Raw genomic sequence first — 22363 nt, forward strand, 5'->3', positions numbered from 1 at the left:
ATTGTCAAGCGTTGACCGGTCCGCAGTGATAAAAAGGTTGGGGACCACTGGTTAATGCACAAGAGGTGTTTGGGGGTCCTACTGTACTTACACTGTCATTTAAAATGACTGTCAATATTACAAAATTCCATGTATGTTGGTGGAAAGTCATGATGTGTGGGCTGTCTGCCTTCAGTCAGCCACTCACAACAAAGCTGAGCTGTACACTGAGCAAATGATAATTTCTTCTTTTCCACAGTTCAGCTCAATACATATGATCGATAATCTGTCTTTAGATTAATGACAAATAGCCTTGGGCTTGCCGTTCTAACTGATGAAAAATGCCGGCCTCTCGAACAGCTCTGACATGAAGTAGATGATCCATATTTATGATTTCCATCTGTGGTATAAAATCTTAAATAAATCAAATGTCTTTTTGCAAGAGGGAGTTTATGTATAGATGTTTCATGGCGATCTCAACAGTTTTATGGCATACAGCAATCCTGTCTAATGCTCACAGTCTTTGTCCGAATAATGTGAATAATGACTGCTTAACAGCATGAATAAATAAGAGAGAAATTTGTAATTTGTTTGCCAGGGGAATCATTGCTCATGTTATTCATATGATATCTGGTGGAGAGGGAGGTAAGGCTTCCTTTCTGTGAAACCCAGCAATTTATCTATTTATTTATTTATTTTTTGGTCAGTGTCCCTGCAGTCGGCCTCAGTGGCTAAGTGTTGGTGCAGCTCATGAACAAGCAAAGAGCTTTTGATCTTACTAAGTGCCATTGTTTACATAATGCACTCTGCTGTCCAAATGTGATGTGGTGATTTAACAAATTGACTATTATTATTATTGAAGTTCAGAATGCATAAGCATAATGACGTGTGCCCACATTCTAATCCTATGCAAAACACACAGGCAAGTCCCCATCTTTATTCACTTTGGAATTTTACAAAATAGCTCAGTCACAGATTTCTATAGCAGAGTGTTGTAGCTACAATTTTGTTACATCTGCCACTCTGCATGGATGTATCCCTTTAATGAATAAACACCAAAATACTGGGAATCTGAGTCTCACCAACACTTTGAGTCACACAGACTGGGTTGCAGTAACAATTAACATGGTTAATTCCCACATTGTCTTAAATCACTGCAGTGTTGGTTATGTTGATGTAACTGGCACAGGTACTTCTAGCTTATGAAACAATTTATCTATGCAAATATGGAATTTTGTCATTCTTTTGTTATTGCCATGGAATGATTTTATAGCCTGTAGCTGTAAGTGTTGGTTAAAGATGCATATCAATGGCACAGAAAAGAATTAGTTCAGCTTTACTTACCTTGTGATTAAAAAAGAGAAAATTGTTGCAGCAAAACACAATCCAGTTGTTTGTTTGGTACTGGAAACCTGGAAAAGTGCCCTCTGGGAAACAAGGTGGTAGCATGAGGCTTTTGCTGTGAAGCAATTTTGAGACTTTCCCTCAGGGGTTAACTTCAGGGATTACTCAGTTATAGTTGGTTTGTAAATCTTGACATTTTAGCATTTGTAATCTCATGGTGGGACAATAATCTATTTCAGAGGTACTGTTGGGACAAATGCTAAAAATGATAAAAGCCCCTTTCAGCAGGTATAGTAAGAAGAGGGGCTGACTTAAGTTGGCCTGACACTAAATGCTAAGTAGCCTGATTTGGGGCCTGATCTTGAATCTTAAGTATCAAGCATGTGTGATATTTATAACTTGGAATCCTGTAGTGTGGGAGCACCAGCGATTGAATCCTGAACAGTCACTTGCAACAACCAATGACAGCGAGCTGACTGGGAAGCATCTTCCCACTGTCCTCATCAAAAGTAACATTGCACATCACAACCACTGCATTTAAACCCTTCACCTGTAAGTGGTTTTAAAAGACGTTAAAGAAAATTTGCAAAATAAAATGTAAATTGACCATATGGCATTTTGGTTTGTTCCATATATATTTGAGGAACATTACAATGCCCTTGTGCTTCACACAGTTGTCCTATCAGTGTATATTTAACTTGCACACTTTATGTAGGTCGTGAATAATTAACCATCTTTAATAACTGCACATTTTGCTTCTATCAGGGCATCAGTTTATCCACCTCTGATTTTGAGATTTTGACTATATATGTGAACATAGCCTTAAAAATAGGTACACCTTAGACAGTCTGATATGGTTTTTATTTTACTGTTTAATTTGTGCATAAAACAGAGTGGAAGCACCAGTAACTGAATTTGAAAAAAGAAAGAAAGAAAACCCCATTTGATAAAAAAAATTGCCTCAGACAAAACCATCAGATCTGTGTATAGGCGTTTTTCTCGAAGTATAACACGAAACAAGCATAAATGTCACATTTCCATCATGTTGTCACCAGGGTTTTCCACAGTCTGAGGTCTGACTAGTATGTTTTTGTTTTTCTCTTCTTCTGATAGGGTCTAATAGCACTAACTGGAGCATTAGCGCCACCAATTGTTTATCTTCGAGTATCCAATTTTTAATATGTTCATATATTGAGTGGCAGTTGGGAAAACATCTATAACCATAAAATCTGTCACCAAATAAACAAATAAATAGTAAGTACAAATGAAAGCATGCCCAAAGTCCACTTACTAAATCTAGTCTGTCCCACTCTGTAAGAAAACTAATAGAATCTTACCTTTACCTGCTTTTGCCACACTAAGCCCACACCTCCCATTTTGTTGTCCCCCACCTGACACGCAAGTCTATCAGTAACCTACACGAACGGTTAGAGTATGTGTTCAGGATTCTAAGAGCCCTGTAATACATTGTATCAGGCTCCCAAGGTGAAAGGGAGAGACAAGGGCCTGGGATTAATTCAAGCCACAGTATAATGAGGCTTCTCTCAGACTTCCCTGCTGAATAAAGACGAATGGCTTTTGTTTGTGCCAGCTTTGCCATCTTGCAGTGATAGCTCCAATAATTCCAATTCATGTCTAAGTCTCATCTGCCACAGCCAGAGAGAGCAGGAAAAAAAAAAAAAAAAAAAAAAAAAAAAAAAAAGTTAAAGAAACTGTAATTGAGGGAGGCTTTTATTAAGTGACAGTGTATTTTCACACTCTAGTGGAAGTAATCCCATGGGGGTGGGTAGAAGCAGGCAGAGCGGGGGCTGGTGAATGTGAGATGACAATGCTGTCTTCTCCGCAGAGTAAGCTCTTTCATCGAGCACAACAAATATCTCACTTCCAATCGCTTTCCTCTTGGCTGATAGCAAGATTCTTGTGTAGCAGCCATCAAATTAAAGATGTTACATGTCAGGGTCAAGACATACTAGCCTGGATCTGAGCGCCATACCATAACTGTGGTGGTAATTGAAGTCCCAAACAATAATCACTGTAATTGCTTCCACATCCCCACTGTCATATCATGGCCAAGGCTACATGGTGTGCTAACCAGAGCCATCACATGTAGGCTGGACTAATTATGTGTACATGTGACCCTAAACCTGACCCCAACCCTTTAAAGTGCATGATTGGGTGACTGCAGCAAGGCATGACAGTGTAAAATGAAGTACTGCAACTCGTGATCAGTCTCAAAACCTTCTTATTAAGTGATGGGTCCAACTTGAACACATACATTTCTGTCAAACTATGAACAGTATTTTACAGTGTTTGCAACTGTTTTGTCCATGCTTTTCTGAAGTGCAAGCTGCTCTGCAGAAAAAAAGGCATGTCATGTACTTCCATCCACCAGTCATGATTCAGCAATATCTTTAACAGATTTTGATTCCAGCTACACAGATTGGGCCACATTACAGAGTTATCTGGGAAAAGAAGAGGAGGTGGAATCTCTTCTACATAAATTAAGGTTGGTGTAAAGACGTCAGTGTTAGGAGAACATTTGTAAAATGGACTTAGAGGCTCTATTCATCAACTGCAAACCATTCTATTCACGGTGAGAGTTTTCCTTGTTAATTCTGGTCAGTGTTTTCGTTCACAGCTAAGACCTGCATTATCGAGGCACTGCAACACCTGGCTGACCAGATAACTGGAACAGAAACATCCAGACTCCATACTTATTGTCTTAGGAGATTTCAACAGAGCAAAGCTTACTCACAGACTGCCCAAATACAGACAGCACCTCAGTTGTCCCACTAGAGACAAAAACACACTGCACCACTGCTACACTGTAATAAAGGACACCTATCACTCTGTCCCCTGTGCAGCCTTAGGACTCTCTGATCACTGCATGATCCATCTCATCCCATGTTAGAGGCAGAAACATAAAGCTGCAAAACCTGTGATCAGAACAGTGAAGAGATGGAAGGGGAGGCAAAGGATGGACAGAGGAGGCAAAGTCAGAAGCTCAGACCTGCTTGGACTGCCTAGACTGGAGGGTCTGCTTCTACACACCTGGATGAACTCACTGACACTTTGACATCATACATCAGCTTTTCTGATGACATGTTTGTAGCCACCAAGACCTTCTGCACATACAACAACAATAAGCCCTTGTTCATCGTAAAACCTAAGCAGCTTCATCGTGCCAAGGAGGAGGCCTACAGAAGGGGGACAGGATCCTGTGCAACCAGGCCAAAAGTACACTGACTAAAGAAATCAGGGTAGCAAAGAGAAGCTACAATCATCGAGCCTGCATCTGTGTGGAAAGGCCTGCAGGACATACTGTAACTAGCTACAGGAAGCCATCCCCCCATGCTGCAGAGAACCATCACCTGTGTTTTACTATAGGCTTGAGAAGCAGCACTTCACACCCCTCACAACACCACCTCAGATACTCCACCAGCAGCTGCTCATCCTACAACCCCCCAGCCTCTGGCCCCCAACCCTGATCTGTGAAAAGTATGAGCATTGGGTCTTTCAGAGACAAAGCTCAGAAAGGCAGCAGGCACAGACAGTATGACTACCTCCTGCCTTAAAGCCTGTTGTGACAAGCTGGGCCTCATTTTCATACTTTTCATACAATGTTCGACAGAACATTGGAGCTGTGTGAAGTCCCCTCCTGCTTCAAACACTCCACCATCATTCCAGTTGCCAAGAAACCCTCCATTAATGAAGTGAATGACTGTCAACCTGTCGCCCTGACATGTGTGGCCATGGCGACCTTTAAGAAACTGGTGCTGGTGTAATACACTGGCCCACCTGAAAGACATCATAGACCTCCTGCTGGACCCCCTACAGTTTGAAGTGGACGCCCAACATCAGGACCATCACCCAGAAGACACAGCAGAGAATGTACTGCCTGCACCAGCTCAGGAAATTCAACCTGCCCCAGGAGCTGCTGATACAGTTCTACAGTGGAATCATCAAGTTTGTTCTCTGCTCTTCCATCTTTGTCTAGTTTGGTTCAGCAACCAAACAAGACAATTTGGTTGTATAACAGGACAACAGCCCCCATTGCAATATATTATAAATATAACCATTGCACATAACAATCTGAATGCCCTTCTGCCAGAGTGTGTATATACAGTATGCACATATATTCTCTTTCTTATTTGATTGCACAGATTTTCCTATTTTGAATGCACAAAGATATTTCTAAAGTCAGGAATGTAGAGAAATGTGTGTAGTTTGTGTTAATAGACTTCTACCCACTTGGGGGCCTGCAAGAAGTTGTAAATACTACAGTCATATGTTTAGTTGATATTGTGAATGTCTTAGCAACCTGGCTATGCAGTGTTTCTTGTGTGCTTCTGGCCAACTGGCAAATGAACACCACTTTCTTTTTAGCTCTATTTTGGTCACTGCAAATTATATCTGGCTCTCTAATTTGTTAAATATGTTCATCAGCTAGTTGCTAACTTTGTCTATCTGATGTTTATTGCGGGGCAGACAATGGGATTTTGGAGCATTTTTGCTGAAAATAACTGCCTGCTTCTGCTTCAGAGAAGGCTGATAAGCTGTGAGGCTACCAAAAAAGTAAAGTTATGGGTTGTAAAAGCAAACCAGCAAGCTAGGAGATGCCAGTGCCTCACAGAGCTGAAGAGAACTTCAGAGTTGAGTTGAGCAGATAAATCAACTTTATTACAAAGTGGAATCTAAATTTGGTTTTATTCTGAATCTGTTAAACACCAAAACAGAGTAATTGTGGATCACAGGGAACATAGCAACATGGCAAAAATAATTTTAATGACTATTTGTGAGTGAAACTACTCTAAAAAGGAGCACATACAAAATATATGTGTAGACAACTATGACACGATTGAGCAATAGCTTTGCACCTCACCTTTGTTGAATGAATGGATAAGTATAGCTAGCCTCCTGGTTATCCAGCTACTTGTGTCTCATACATCTGGTGTGTTTTAGCAGTTTAAACCATTTTCACAATGATGTCAGTTCTGTACTGGAAACAAATTCCTTGTGTGTAACATACTTGGCCAATAAAGGTGACTATCCTTATCCTTAGCTAACATTCTGATTTAGGGCTTACATGACGTTTCCAGTTCAGCACTGGACATTGCCATGAGATTATGAAAAAAGGCAACACCGGCACCCACCAGAGTAATATTTCTACATTTACAGTGTTTTAAATCACAGTTGTTCACCAATATGAATTATATTTTTTATTATTGCCTCATCATTGGCGAATGGATCTCTCTGATAGCTAGCATGTGACATTAGCAATTACTGGGCGCAGGAGCTATGGAGAATGTCTATTCAAGATATTGACCTGTAAATTATACTAATATGTTAGGAAATGCACGTGACCCTTTTACATATATACAGTGTATTTTGGTGAGGGGACAGAGGAGCTCTCTGGTGTATTTCCATAACTGAAAATCACATCTTCTCCAGAAATAACATGAAGCAAACTATAAGGTCAACATTACATTCGCAATCACAAAACATCTTTAAGCTCGATGTTCCTCTTACAACTACATTAACTGGTATGTTTTTCACAGTAACATTCTTTAGACTCAAGATTTTATAAATAATTATTCTCTTTGTCATGTTTGGACCAAGATGTCAGTTGTTACCTTGGTGTTTATGTGAATGCCTGGTTTGTAGCTATCCTTAGCAGCCACAGTTAAGTTGGTGGTGATGAATAGAAGAGGGATGCTCTAACAGGGACTTTATTACACCTTGTCTCAGTGAACATGATATTTGGCTTTTAATGCTTTGCATACTGCACTGCAAGCATACACCCATAGGATTACTGCACTGACGACTTCCCCAAAATATAGAGCACTGCTTCCCATGGCACTGACATGTTAACCATAATCTCTTAAGGGGGAGGCCTGACTGGTAAAAGTGGAAAAAAATTGCCACAAACATTAAACATCATCAATTCATGTCTGTGGCAGCTGCTTTTGACTGTGTGAACACAATTATTATGCTGAAAGCAGAAGTGAGGATTCCCCAATCAGAGGAGTAATGGAAGTTGTCTGATGTAATGTGAAAAGGGTTTATTGCAGTAAGTAAAATGCTACTATTAGTGTTACCAGTTATGACCATAATCATAAAAATATGATCCAGATTGTACTAATTCAAAATGTACCTTTAATGTTCTTACATTAGGAAATAGCTTTACACAGCCCCTTTGGTTACACATGGTTGTCTATATCTGATTAAAAGTAAGACATATTTCAACAAGGATTCGGTTACATTGAATACCCCTAAATGGTTAATCACAACTGTTTACATAAGGGAACTTTCCACAGCGTGCTTTTTTGAGACTCCACCTGCAGCACTCATTTTTACCAGGCTTTCCGGGGATTTTCCACTAGCAGTACTTTGTGTCAGCAGCTGGAACATTTATATCAAACTATTGAAACATTGAGATATTTTCCCATGGTGCTCTTATGAGATTTTTTTCACAAATTGGAGGTCCGTGTGAGAGAGAGAGCTGGAGAGTGAGTGAGGAGAGAGAGCAGCATCAGCAAGAACAAAGTGAATCAGAGCATTCAAACATGTTTTGTGATTGTTTCATGGTTATATTCCAAAGCAGAAATAAACACAGCCACACCTCTGCACAACTCTGCTGGAATGATGTTGTGTGAATATATCCAAAAGGCACGCTTCTGTTTGTTCTGCTGTGTGCACCTTGCGTGTGTGCGGCCCTGCCCTCAAACAGACACATTGACCTGAAACTGGATGCACGTGGTACTGTAATTCCCAATTTCTGTTTCTAAATATATCAAACAAAATCAGATAATTTGTTTTGTTTTCAAATTGGATGCATAGTACACAGACCACTGGATGTCATGATAAACATCCCGCCTCTAGTACTGGGAGTCCCGCAGCTATGTAAAAGGAACACAGGCGCGGCAGTTTACCAGCCTTTTTAAGTTCATTGTAAAAGGACGTGCCAGCCATAGACCTTGACTTTCTACAACAAATTACCCCTTTTCTTCAATTTAAACCACCTGCATGACTCGTTTAGTTTATTTTCTGAAATGCTAGCCAGTTCGTGTCCTGTCAAGGAAAATGCAACACGTGAATGCAAGTTGAGTCAAAAAACTGGTTGAGCCTCAGAAGTGGCTCTGCAAGGCAAAATATATCCAGTACTGGATGGGTTTATCTTTGTATCACAACAAGAACTTTTGACAGGTTAGGATTACCAGTATAAAAGTTGTCTCATCGCTCTCTGCACTCCATTGTTAGGGCCATGGTAATCTCACATGGCATACTGGCCAAAACTATTCACGTGTCCAGGTTTACTCTCTGTCTGTTACCTTAGAATTAGAAAGAGTTAATTTAGTAAAGCTCCAGATCACTGAATGAAAAATGGTTTGATTCAAAAACTGTGACAAGCATGGATGAGTACATGACAGCTATACACTTGCTACTGATTGATCAAGGAAAGATAATAATTTAGTAAGATAATTAGGCTAAACAGCACTCAGAACTGTGCTGTAGCTTCTTTTAGCTTTCTAGTACATTGGAGCGCATTGCAGTATGTGCATATCCTCTTCATTCAGCAATATTCCACACTGACATTAATAGTTGCCCATAGTCTTGATAACAATAAAATAGGAAAATACACACACACGCTAACTGATAACATTCCAGCAATGTTCATTTTAATCATGTGTAACTACAGTGACTGGTAGAACTAAATGACCATGTCACATTGTCAGATACATGCCATATTCTATGAGTATAGGTGGAGCAGAAAGACAAGAACAGTGCTGGTAGTTTTCTGACCTCTCTGTGTGCTTTTGTACTGTAGATCACTCATGGAACATTGAGTCATCAGCTGAACACTGTAATTTGCAGGCAACATAATCTTCTTTGCACCCTCCAGTTCACAGGAATTTCATCAGCCAGAGAATAAATGCCTTGATGTACAAAAATACATTTATTTGAAACAATTTCAAAATGACAGTTTCTTTACTGTAGAAATACTGAAATAAAGATGAAACAGAACAATACCGATGATGCATGCATTGTACATTTTTTGTGCACTGAAGAACATTACAATGCTTTTGCCTTTGAAATACCACACATGCAAGAATCTCTTTAAGGTTTTCAGTTAGAGATTTCCCTGGAGATCTGGGTCTTACAGTTTAATGTGGCATTTTTTGATTTCAGATGACACAACAGTTTCCAGTGATCAAAGTGGTGACTGAATAAACATGAGGAAATAAACACCAGGAAATTACCTAAAGCACACAAGTTTCTTTTACTGGCGACAGTTTCGACAATTTTAGAAGCTATTCTTTACATTCTGTACAGACTCCTAAAGAATGCCAAATTCTTACCTGGCAACAGCTGCTACAAAACTTTATGACCTGATTATGAACCAGTTGAGTCATTACACATTCTTTGTTGTTTCAAAGGGAAATGTGGTAAAAATAAATAAATAAATAAATATATAAATAAAATAAATAAAAAATAAATACAAATAAAGTTTGGTTGGAGATGCGAGCAAGCAGAACACACTTTTTGATATTTCTTTTTCAATTTCTCTTAATCTTGTTTTTCTAATAAGCATCTGAACAAAATGACACCACTGAGGTCCCTCACCCAAACAAAATCCAATCAAGCAACCAACCGTTTGCTTATGACATACTGAAAAAGACAAAGCTATTAATCAGTTTTTGTTCAGTGTGTGTTCTGTCTGCAGGAACAAAGCTAAGGTCTAGGCCTTACTTGGTAAAGGGTCCTGAGATGACTTTTGCTATGATTTGGTGCTAGACAAATAAAATTGAATTGAATTGAATTGGCTTGGCTGTGAGTCTGAGATGAGAACACTGTGTCTGAGGTAACGTGTATGTGATGTGACAGCCTACTGTATATCTTTGAGCAGCGCTCCCCTGCCTCTCTCACTTCTTTTGCAACTGCTGTTTACTTGAGCTAAGCATTGCGGGAAAGCTCTGCATGGGGCATCCTCTGCTCAGCAGTACAGCGTTCTCTGATTATCATCATACCAGATAGCAGGAGATGAATGTGAGTCAACTCGAGGCCACTTTGCTTTTGTAAGACTGCATAACACAGCACTGGTGTAGAGTTGCATGCTGGGAGGATGCTACACCCTCATCTCCAACTAAATAAAATGCAGTGAGTCAGGTGTTGGCTAGTGGAAACAGCCTGATGGCACCAGGATTGATAACATAAACCCAATTGTACTGCTCTGTTTATACACTGTAAAAGGTTAAAATAAAAACTAATTGTTCTAGTCTTTGTATTTTGAAGTGGCCAAGTCATTGCGAAACTCTGCGGCAGCTAACAAACTAAACTGGAGCAGAAGGGAAGTAAGAAACACTGCATTGATAAGGGTAATTACTGTCATATACATATAACTTGAAATGCTAATTATATCCTCAAAATACCAATATTTCATAGAACTAGTTAGAGTTGGGTACAAAAGCACGAGGCTTTAATTTTAGCATGAACTAGGAACTACATTTAAATAATAATAAAAAAAAAGAGCGGTCAAATTATTAAGACCAGCAACAGTATAAATCTGATGGGGTTGAGGTGCTTTATCTGAACTCTGCCTAATGTGTTTCGGTAATAAACAAGAACACAACCAGCAGTCTACAGCCATGCTAGCAGCTTTGTTAGGCTGTAAATTGCTTACCTGGCTTTGAGCTATAAGCTAACACTAGCATGCTAAGACACAAACATGCTGCTGTTTATCAGGTAGGCTATAATGTTTACTATGTTCACCATCTTAGCGTACAGTAGCATGTTGGTATGCTAACAGCATATAATATACAGCGCGGCTGAGGATGATGGGAAACCAAAGCACTGGACAGGTTTTTGACCTAATGATGATGCTAGATTAAAAGATCAAAATCATTACTTATATTCATCCTGAGAGGGTCAAACGTTTGTGTCAAATTTCATGGCAATCCATCTAATAACTGTCAAGACATTTCACCTATTCACCTAAACTATTAATGTTAACCATTTGCTACTAGAGTAAAAGTCAGGAGACCATCAAACTCATTAGGACTCATCCTATTGGCACCATGAATGTCTGAAAAAAGAGACAAAGAGTAACATGTTTAATAAGAGATTAGTATTAGAGCTTAGAAAATAGGGGTATATAGCCAAACAGAAACCAAATCCAAAATGGGACCAGATATCAGAGCCCAACCTTAGCCCTATTGGTACAGTGCCTTGCGAAAGTATTCGGCCCCCTTGAACTTTGCGACCTTTTGCCACATTTCAGGCTTCAAACATAAAGATATAAAACTGTAATTTTTTGTGAAGAATCAACAACAAGTGGGACACAATCATGAAGTGGAACGAAATTTATTGGATATTTCAAACTTTTTTAACAAATAAAAAACTGAAAAATTGGGCGTGCAAAATTATTCAACCCCCTTAAGTTAATACGTTGTAGCGCCACCTTTTGCTGCGATTACAGCTGTAAATCGCTTGGGGTATGTCTCTATCAGTTTTGCACATCGAGAGACTGAAATTTTTGCCCATGCCTCCTTGCAAAACAGCTCGAGCTCAGTGAGGTTGGATGGAGAGCGTTTGTGAACAGCAGTTGTCAGTTCTTTCCACAGATTCTCGATTGGATTCAGGTCTGGACTTTGACTTGACCATTCTAACACCTGGATATGTTTATTTGTGAACCATTCCATTGTAGATTTTGCTTTATGTTTTGGATCATTGTCTTGTTGGAAGACAAATCTCCGTCCCAGTCTCAGGTCTTTTGCAGACTCCATCAGGTTTCCTTCCAGAATGGTCCTGTATTTGGCTCCATCCATCTTCCCATCAATTTGAACCATCTTCCCTGTCCCTGCTGAAGAAAAGCAGCCCCAAACCATGATGCTGCCACCACCATGTTTGACAGTGGGGATGGAGTGTTCAGGGTGATGAGCTGTGTTGCTTTTACGCCAAACATAACGTTTTGCATTGTTGCCAAAAAGTTCGATTTTGGTTTCAGCTGACCAGGACAGGGAAGATGGTTCAAATTGATGGGAAGATGGATGGAGCCCAATACAGGACCATTCTGGAAGGAAACCTGATGGAGTCTGCAAAAGACCTGAGACTGGGACGGAGATTTGTCTTCCAACAAGACACTGATCCAAAACATAAAGCAAAATCTACAATGGAATGGTTCACAAATAAACATATCCAGGTGTTAGAATGGCCAAGTCAAAGTCCAGACCTGAATCCACTCGAGAATCTGTGGAAAGAACTGAAAACTGCTGTTCACAAATGCTCTCCATCCAACCTCACTGAGCTCGAGCTGTTTTGCAAGGAGGCATGGGCAAAAATTTCAGTCTCTCGATGTGCAAAACTGATAGAGACATACCCCAAGTGACTTACAGCTGTAATCGCAGCAAAAGGTGGCGCTACCAAGTATTAACTTAAGGGGGCTGAATAATTTTGCACGCCCAATTTTTCAGTTTTTTATTTGTTAAAAAAGTTTGAAATATCCAATAAATTTCGTTCCACTTCATGATTGTGTCCCACTTGTTGTTGATTCTTCACAAAAAATTACAGTTTTATATTTTTATGTTTGAAGCCTGAAATGTGGCAAAAGGTCGCAAAGTTCAAGGGGGCCGAATACTTTCGCAAGGCACTGTATTTGAGAGGATGTAAATGTAACCTATAATGGGATATCATCATCTTTCTCAACATGTGAATATTATGAATTTGATCACTGGTAGCCACACTAGAATAATACTGTCCTATTGATTCAGCTTGTGTTCTGAGGCCAATTGGAACTATAAAAGCCGCAGACTCAAAGGCAAAATGTAATGCAGTGATGTTTCTCATCGATGTAAAAATGTTTAATACCTGCTGTATTTGTCTAATAATGAAAATATAAACACACTGAACATAATCACATTCATATTGTTCAATGTCATTTCACTTCCAACGGCGGGAAATGGAGGGAAATTAAATCTGTAATGTGTCGATACAGTACTACCTGCGTTAACCGATTAACCCTTTCCGCTGGATGCTGTACACATTGCCCAACAGGAAATGAAAAAAATGAGAGCAGAACAAAAGTCTAAGCAAAATCACCTGGGCTTGTTTGATGAATGGTTAGAAAATAACTATTTACAACACTTGCTTATCTACAGCACAGAAATTGTTTCCTCAGTAAGAACATGCACAAGTCAAGGACCTTAGAAAAACAGTTGATTTCTTTAAGTAATGTTTGACTGTTTAAACACTTTCAGAAACAGACCATTGTGAGATCTTCTGCTGTTGCCATGGTACTCATGTTGAAAGTAATAATATATACATTTAACAGAACTGATGATACTATTGTACATTTCAATAATATTCCCTGTTTGACTGACATTATAGTCTATATATAGGCAGAAATGAATTTCAAAGCGAACCTCTTAGGAAATTTACACAACTCTTCACAGGTTTCAGCAAAAGGTATTACACTCTGATAAGATAAGATAAGATAAGATAATCCTTTATTGTCATTGTAACACGTACAATGCAATTCTAGAGTGACCTCCAGTTGGTACAGCAATAGGAAAAAAATAAAAAACATAACATATGAAATAAGACTCTGCAAATGAATGTTATCATGAAGCTTATACATCCTCAAAACTGAATACGTTTTGCCAGTAATTACAGTGATCTCATTGAGTAAATTGACATTTGCTGCATGGATGTTATTGAATGAGACATCCATGCAAGATTGTATAAATGAGGTCCCTTAGAAAACTATTAACATCAGTTGTGTTGAGAATTACAAAACAAAACAGAAAAAGAGAACCCCCGACACTGTAATACTTTGCTCTGTACATAAATTGTTGCGCTGTCTGCCTTTACACACTAGTACAGTTAGGAATCTCCCTTGTGCTCTCGCAGGCGTTTCCGACTCCCCCTGAGCAGAAATATATGAAACAAAGAAGAAAAAGGAAAAGCCAAGAACAAAGAAGGTTAGTTGAGTGTGGCCACTTAAATGCTTCTTTGACAATGACACCTCGTGTTAATCACTGAATTTCCAATGTGCTTGTAAGATGTTAAATAGCATGGAAATGAGCAATGAATGAATTTTCATCTTTTTAATTATGAAGCCTTATAATGGGCACATGCCGAATAACAATTTTAACACTGAATATTAGTTTTGAAAGTCATTCTTTCTTTGCTATATGATGTAGAGACATGGGGGAAGCTGCTAACATGCAGCTCCATAGTACATGACATGAATGAATGACTCATTTCTATCAGCATTTACTATTACATTTTCCTGTTCAGTATGAGCTATAACCTCCTGTACCACCCTAAAGTCCAGCGGCTACATGATTTTCTAACCAACTGTATCAGCTGTGGAGGATGACATCTATGCAAAAGCTAACAATGGACATTGAACAATATTCAGCTGGAAATAAATCAGAATACTGATGGCCACTACCGTGTAAGACATATTTCTGTTCTCTGTAACTCTTATGAAGTCTAGCACCCAGGTCAGAGGCAGCAATGCCTCTAAAAATGTGAAACTACAGGAGCTTCATCTGTCTTGTAAATAGCCACATCAGAGCCAAATGAATCTAAGGATTCCACTTTCTGCTGGTAATGATGGAAAATGGACTCTGTGCACTGTATAAGGTCAGAGTAAGCAGTATTTGTCCAATTTGCTTTTGACAGCCTGTTGTTTTTTGCTGTTTGAAGAATTTTATTTTAAACAAGGCATATTGTGACCAAATGGTCAAGTGATTAAGGCTGTTGCCACTGTGCCCCTGTTGGCCTATTGAATCCTGAGGCTGCATGCTTAAAGATGTTGGTTTTATTAATTATTCATTGTTCTCAATGCTGCAGGTCTTGCTGGAATATATTATTATATTACTACGTTAAACCACTTCCAGGACTTTCTCTTCCATGCAGCTCCCTCGGCTTTCCTCCTCTCATGATAATTGCTAAGAAATGCTAGAGGAGATTAAGTTACCAGTTCTCTGTTCAAAAATATTTCAAATTGAGTAGCTAAAGTATGCCCAGGGAGTGAACATACACACACATTTATCCAGTGTATTACCAGGGCTACTTAGTCTCTAAAACCAAAGAAACAACGTTGTAGACCAGACAACCAAAAGCCCTTTGAAGGAGCTGTCTTTACAATTAACAGTAACTTCAGCAGGTAAACTTTTGTGCTTCAGTACACCTACTAACCGGAATAATTAAGCTCTCCACTTACTTTTGACCCTGGCATCCAGTTCCTTCTCCATGAGTTCTTTGGATGTGGAGAACTCACTCAGAGTGATTTTAGGCGTGCTGTCGCCCTGGCCTACCGAACCAATCATCTCCTGCTCCTTCTCCTGGTTCACCTCAGCATATATGTTGATCCAGGGTATTTTTCTAAGGATTTGCAAAAAATGAGACATACAAATGCACATCAGAGCAATGTTAATAAGACATCTTGAGTTTCTGGCAAAATTTTGAGAGAAATTTAAATCTTTCTCAGACTGAGGGCAAAATATTAAGGATTGCTTTTCAAGTCATTATTTTCAACACTCTGAAAGTTTGAAATGAGAAAATATTCTTAAAAACAATAACATGCATGCACTTCACAGCTAATCTCTGTTGTTCTGTGCTGATCATGCCAACTGACACGTCTGTCCTGACTGTAATTATATCTCAGTAACCTATTGGGGGGGATTACAGTAACATTGGTATCTTTTCCCATCTATATTTATAACATTTAATAGATGTAGATTTATTTATTTACTATCCAATTTATTTCCAATTGCAATTCATTTTGGTTATTAACTGCTGTGTTTTGTCAACTGTTAGATTTCTTAAAAAAATGTATCCTCTTTCGGCTAATGGGAACAATTTCACATCCATAATTAATGACAGCTTTTCTGTTTTTCTCAGACTTTTCAAGAGAATCATTTGTTTATGAATAATTTATTCAACAAATAACAGCAGAGGCACAGTGACTGCATATTAAACCATTTAATGGCCGTTTTCTCTGCATTTTATCACTGGGGTGCGTGCGCCTCATGCATTGGAATCCCGCTAGAAGTATGTCTACAATCGACTTGTCACATCAAATTCCTGAGCACAAATGTAATTTATTGGTCCAGACTGTGCTCATCTGGAATCATTAATAATGAAGAATATGGTAATAGATAAATACTAGGGTTTTATATAATCACGCTGTATGTGCGGCAGGTGGAAGCAATCACAAATATGTGTACCTCTTGAATTTGTAGATGAGGAACACTGCTAGGCCCAGGAAGACCACTGATAGGAGCATCAGCATAGCTGAACTGCTGTGTCTGGGGTTGGAGTCCACCAAGGGCGCTGTGGGAAGCGAAGAGAAGACAGCAAGGATTGTGTAATTGTTTCATGTGCTTTAATTTTGCCATCCAACTTCTGGTTTGTTTTGTTCATTTGAACTTTTTAGGTCAACATGTCCAGCAAGTGCCAAAATGTCAAAATGTTGCACGTTAATAGTGTGATGTAAGGGAATGTACACTGTCCCACAATGAGATTGTCCTCCTATAAAAAAAACAAGCCCATGTGTCATGTGTGGCAGGTTATTATGACCAATGTGTCATAGTTACAGTAGGTGACCTCTTGTGATGAGCAAAGGTAGAAGGTGACAAAGTTTATAGAGCAACAAAATCCCTGTTAGCGGAGGGTTGAGGTTGGTGTGTCAGGAAACAGGACTGATCTGAAGTAAAGTACAGCTATGTTCAATAAAGTTACACTATGTTAAAGTGCTGGAAGCCTTGGGTTGCCTGAACATGAAAAAAAAAATTCCAACAGTTTCTAGATCTGGTACATTTACATCATAATGTTACTGGAAGGTAATTTCTGCTTCTAATGAACTGAGTTTGTCTTAAAACACAGAGCATCCTTCAGACCAAACATACTAATTGCATTCACTTTGTCACAAAAGATTAAAAAATAAATAAGTTCTATAGTGTTTACAACCATAGTCTCTACATTTCAGGGTTGCAGTTAGCACATTGCCACCTATTACTGATTAGCAGAGTGCTGTGAAAAATGGTGACAAGAATATGTACTCTGCATATACAATAAAAACTAAAATAATTAATATCTCAAATGTCATGGCTGTGGTAATGTAAATTGTTGTTTTCTACTGCTGGGCAAATAAGGTGTTAGCAGCTGGTAATGTATATATTTCAAGTAGATCTGAAATGGTTAAATCCACTTATATTTGCACAATGTGAAGAACCCAAGAATAACCCGAGCAAGCAAACATGTGCTATGATTAATCTCACGGTACATAGTTTTGCTCACATAGCGTCCACTTTTAAGTCAATAACTTTATTTTGAAAGATGCATTAATGTTTGTCATTGCAGCAAAATCACAGTGCATTTCCCATTGTTTCTGTGCTCCTCCCAAGCCCTTCAGCTCAGGCACATGTGTTGTTGACCTTTCTCAATAGAAATATGATAGTATAAACAGCTGGATACGCCTCCAATGTCATTAGAGCGCAGCACATCACAGAAGATCACAGAGCCTGTCAGGCGGTTAACATCAAGCACTATGAGCTACAGACACCTCTTGGGTGTGTTTCCCCATAGACTGTGCCTAATCAAAACAGCCAAGCAACGAATACCATTTAAGATCTACCCAAGACCTAAACCAATAAAAAGTAGAGCTTCCCAGACGAGATGTATTATTTGCAATCACTGTGGCTCCATGAATCCACCACTGATTTGATATTTATTGTACCAGTATTTTGGTATGAGTGCACCTGAGGGCCACCCAACCCTCCCATTAACAGTAGTTAAAAACTGATGTTGATTCCTCAAACAATTCTGAATTCTGCTTCTGCCCTTAAATTGTACAGTATTCTTTCTCAAGGACTAAATAATCAACATAATTATACTCAGTGTAACACTCATTTTGTGGTTGGATAGCTGTAAAAGAAATAGAACAGATGTTCGGCTTTTGATGGCAGGCATAAAAGATCCCTCATCTCAAGGAGCTCCACTTAAAATCCATCCCCTCCCCTACTCCCCTGTGTTCTTTTGTCTGGGATGGAGGCAGGCTGACAAGAATTTTAATTGGTGAACCAAAGAAAAATTGTTGTTGTCAAAACAGTTATTACAGTTCTGTTACTTGACACTTTGAAATAGAAAATAGAAAATGTTAGGGTATAACCGAATGTTGTAATTACCCCCTCAAGTTAATACTATGGTTGATGACTTAAAGGTAAGCTTGGGATTTTTAAAGTTGGTTTCAAGTCAACTTTTATTTGAATAGTCTAATATGACAAATTGACAAATGACAAATGTGCCTCAAGAGGCATAACAGTCTGTACAGCATACGACACCCTCTGTCCTTAGACCCTTGAACTGGATAAAGAAAAACTTCCCCCAAAATTTTTTTAGCAGAAAGTAACAAATGGAGGAAACTTCAAAAAGAACAAAAGAGGAGAGATCCCTTTTCCAGGACAGACATAAAATAAGTTTGAAAACAATTCTGTTGTGCCAGCATGTCCATGAGAATAAGTCTTAGTCGCTGCAACGTTTCCTACTCTCCACATGGAACTACGCTGGAACAAACTGGGAATAAAATGCACCACCCATATGGGCATGTCAGTATTGTTTATGATCAACTTGAAAAATCCAGAACCTATCCTTTAACTGTATTGTTGGAAGCAGTGAGAGCAAACAATTCTTACCCAGTGTTAACTGTGTGTTGTACACAATCACCCTTACACCAGGCTTGAGCTCGAAGTCCACCAAGTTTTGGTTCAGTGCATTTATGATAATATCAGATACCTGTTAAACAGATACAGCATGGTACATTTCAGTCAGAATAATAATAAGATTTAAACAATTCATGAGGTTGGATCTATTCATAGCCTCCGTTACCTGCTCTAGCTCCTCCTCACTCTTTTTCTTGCCCTTGGACTGGTTCTTGTGTGGTAACAGGAAGAGCTCAGCAGCTGTTGGAACTCCTGGGAACACAGCTACCAGGAGCTGCTCCTCTGGGAAGTCAGACACCTGTACCACAGCAGAAATACACTTCATTAGCTATCACACTGGGAAGAGGTGATTATTATGTGTAGCCTCGTGAATTAAAAACATCTGACTGCGTGCTGTGGACATAATCTCATACACTAATACGTGGAGTATTTTGTAATGTACTGCACTGGGGAATGACAAGGCTCTCCACCGTGAAGCACCAAGCTAAGCACAACAACATCTTGGGAGTGACAATAACTTCCCTACTAGAGAAACTAGAAGACTCAAGTACTCAGGGTGCATTGGATATATGTTAGAGTGAGTGTGCTTTACATTCAAATGGAAGTACTAGATCTATAACTTTCAGTTTAATGTTCTTTGAAGAGTTACTTTTTAGTCTTGAGAGAATTTGATTACATACTCAAATTCTCACTCAAGCTATAATTGCATGCCTGTGAGTCCCTGCTGGAAGCTAAGTGGTTGCATACACTCAGCACTTAAACTAGTAAAGCAGCACTGGTTCCGACATTAGTAATCATCTTCAAGTAGCAGATTTATTTCACCCTCTTTACAAAGTTTTTGATGCCTTAAATGTTACACTTACAAGTAGCCATAACATTATGACCACCTGCCTAATACTGTTTACACAGGAGTCAATGTGGCAGTTGGTTGGCATTCGTGTCACTTTGCAGCTCATTGTGCATCTTCTGTGAATCCATTTGCTTCCACAGTTTTACTGTCAGCAAGAGCACAGATGTGTCTACAATTCAGTGAAAAACTGTAAAAGGAGTGAAAACTGTGGTCGTGAGGATGAATTAGAGAGAATTGTTTAGACAAATGCAACAGCCTCACCGCTCTAGGTGTGATATCAGTATTTCTCATTTTAAACTATTTTAACAAAGATTCAAATAAATTTTACATTTCTTGAACAGTTCAGTTCATGACAGGAACCCTCTAAATCACGACAATCATCAGACATTAATGCTAACATAAGTCAGCACAAAAGTTTGAAATGTTTTTCTGATGGGCATTGTGCATTCATCAATACTGTAAAAAGCAATTCACCAGTAACAAGGTTGACCTGGCCAAGTAGCTGTTTAATGAAGAAAGGCAGGCATGGTAATATTAGAATTACACAGTATATCACGTCCAGATTGACTTCATACAGTTTATTTGAAAAAAGAGAACACTAGAGAACAATTTGGTGAACCTTTCTGGCTTCACCTCAATTTTCAAGAATGTCAAAGTGTATTTTTCGTTTAATAAAAAACAAAAGGGCCAAACAAATGTTTTTTCTCCCCAGAAAAGCATTTTAATTCCTTTGCTCCCAGTTCACACAAGTGGAGGGATGCAAGACCTGGATGGTGATTGCTCTTCATTTTAAAGCCAGTGATGTTTTTATGCTCTGTCTTTGGCCTGGGTGGAGAATGGAGTAGGTATAGCCAAAGCACATCAATTATCAAGCACAGAAATCACTAGTTGAGTACCAAGTAGTGGACAAATGATAGCTGTGGGCATGGCTTGCAATGAGGGAAGGGGCAGCAGAGGGGGAGATAAAGTGAACAGGATGACAGCAGAGGCAATAGCCCCAGAAAAAAATCAATACACTCAGACCATGTTTGTTCTCATTGCACTCAGTCATTAGTTTAAAAAGCTGGCTGGCTGATCTGGAATGTCCCCTTTTGATGCTCTGCAAATTTACTGCTGGATACAAAAATCTGATTGGGATGGCAAACAGAAAGAGAGGTGAAACACTCATCAAGGAAGAGGTCACCTGCTGCAAGAAAGCCTGGCTTCCTTTGATTTGATAGAAAGATTCCACAGTGCAGTATTTTGCAAGTTTATTTGCGAAGAAGATATGCTTCAAAGCAGCTCAGCACAGAAATTAAATGTTTTTAATGTGATATGTTTTAGTACAAATTTAATATGGGTCCCCCTCAGAGATGCAATTCTATGAAAACTTCACCTGGATAGTCAAGTGCTCCTCCTCAATTTACTGTACAGAAAAAATAAAGAAAACTACAGTCACACTAACTCCCAATGACATTTGAGGATGTGAAGTTGCTGTCATGCAGTCTTCAATTTTGGGTAAATGCACCATTTTGGAAGATCACGCTCATTATCCATTATAGATAAATACCCTATATATGTAAGAAAAAAAAGTCACTTTCAGTTTTTCCCGTTTGTCGCCACAGCAAATCGTCATACTGATGACTCACATGTTGACATTTGGCACGTTTTACGCTGGATGCCTTTCCTGACACAATCCTGACTTGAACCTGGGCCGCAGCGGCGAGAGCGCCGCGCCTTAACCAATAGCCTATATGCCCTATAAATGTCTATATGTTAATTTAAAAGAATAAATACTATCCCATACAGCTACATACAGTAGTGTGTGCTTCCACTACATCCAACTGTCCACTTTAGTGTTCAGTTTGAACACAGACATGACAGAAATGTATTCATTTGCAGCGCCTGAGTTATCTGCTGACAGCTGCTAGCTAGCATTAGCTCCCAAACTGAGAGCTGAGATCAGGGTGCAGAGTCATTTTTCAGTCTGTCACTCTTGTTGACGGGATCTCTAGGTCCTGCTATGAGTTAGCTACAGTCAGCTAAGGTTATCCATTCTGAATTACCACAGTCAGTAAAGTGAGATTTAAGCAATTTTTGTAGCCAAATAAAACAAGAATGTATACAGGTAAATAGAGCACGTATCTCCCAAAATGGGGCCCCCATAGCAACATTAAGCAGGGTATGATGTACCTTCACATTCTCTATGCTAAAATTATGATGTTTGGCAAGTGTAATGGCCACCATGATTGTCATCTTATAATTTATCATGTAGCTGATAATTAGCACAAACACTTAAAGTACAGCTGAGGCTGTAACTGTGGGTACAAACCTAGGTACTGAGCAAACTGAATGACATGGTAAGTGATCAGTAAAGTTATTACAGCTGATGCTGTGGTAAGTATGAGTTGCACCAAAGTTCATGGCTATAACTCCATTAATGCTTCTTTCAGCTTAGACTGCTATCAAAAGTCAGACCTTC

The 22363-nt window shown here is 39.1% G+C and overlaps 1 protein-coding gene across 2 annotated transcripts in view; it reads right to left on the reverse strand.

The window, feature by feature from the left end:
• Positions 1 to 12921: 12921 nt before the first annotated feature.
• The window catches only part of sorcs3a (sortilin related VPS10 domain containing receptor 3a), a 270254-nt gene continuing 260812 nt past the window's right edge, over positions 12922 to 22363 (reverse strand). For both annotated transcript variants that reach the window (XM_020594176.1, XM_020594177.1), the window contains 5 exons: positions 19219 to 19350; positions 19026 to 19125; positions 16560 to 16665; positions 15554 to 15714; positions 12922 to 14245 (listed from right to left, as the gene is read on the reverse strand). In XM_020594176.1, coding sequence (XP_020449832.1) covers positions 14187 to 14245; positions 15554 to 15714; positions 16560 to 16665; positions 19026 to 19125; positions 19219 to 19350 — 558 coding nt within the window. In that variant the 3' untranslated portion in view covers positions 12922 to 14186. The remainder of the gene's footprint in view (positions 14246 to 15553; positions 15715 to 16559; positions 16666 to 19025; positions 19126 to 19218; positions 19351 to 22363) is intronic.

The sequence above is a fragment of the Monopterus albus genome, unplaced genomic scaffold, assembly GCF_001952655.1.
Source record: "Monopterus albus unplaced genomic scaffold, M_albus_1.0 scaffold22.1, whole genome shotgun sequence".
Taxonomy (NCBI): Eukaryota; Metazoa; Chordata; class Actinopteri; order Synbranchiformes; family Synbranchidae; genus Monopterus; species Monopterus albus.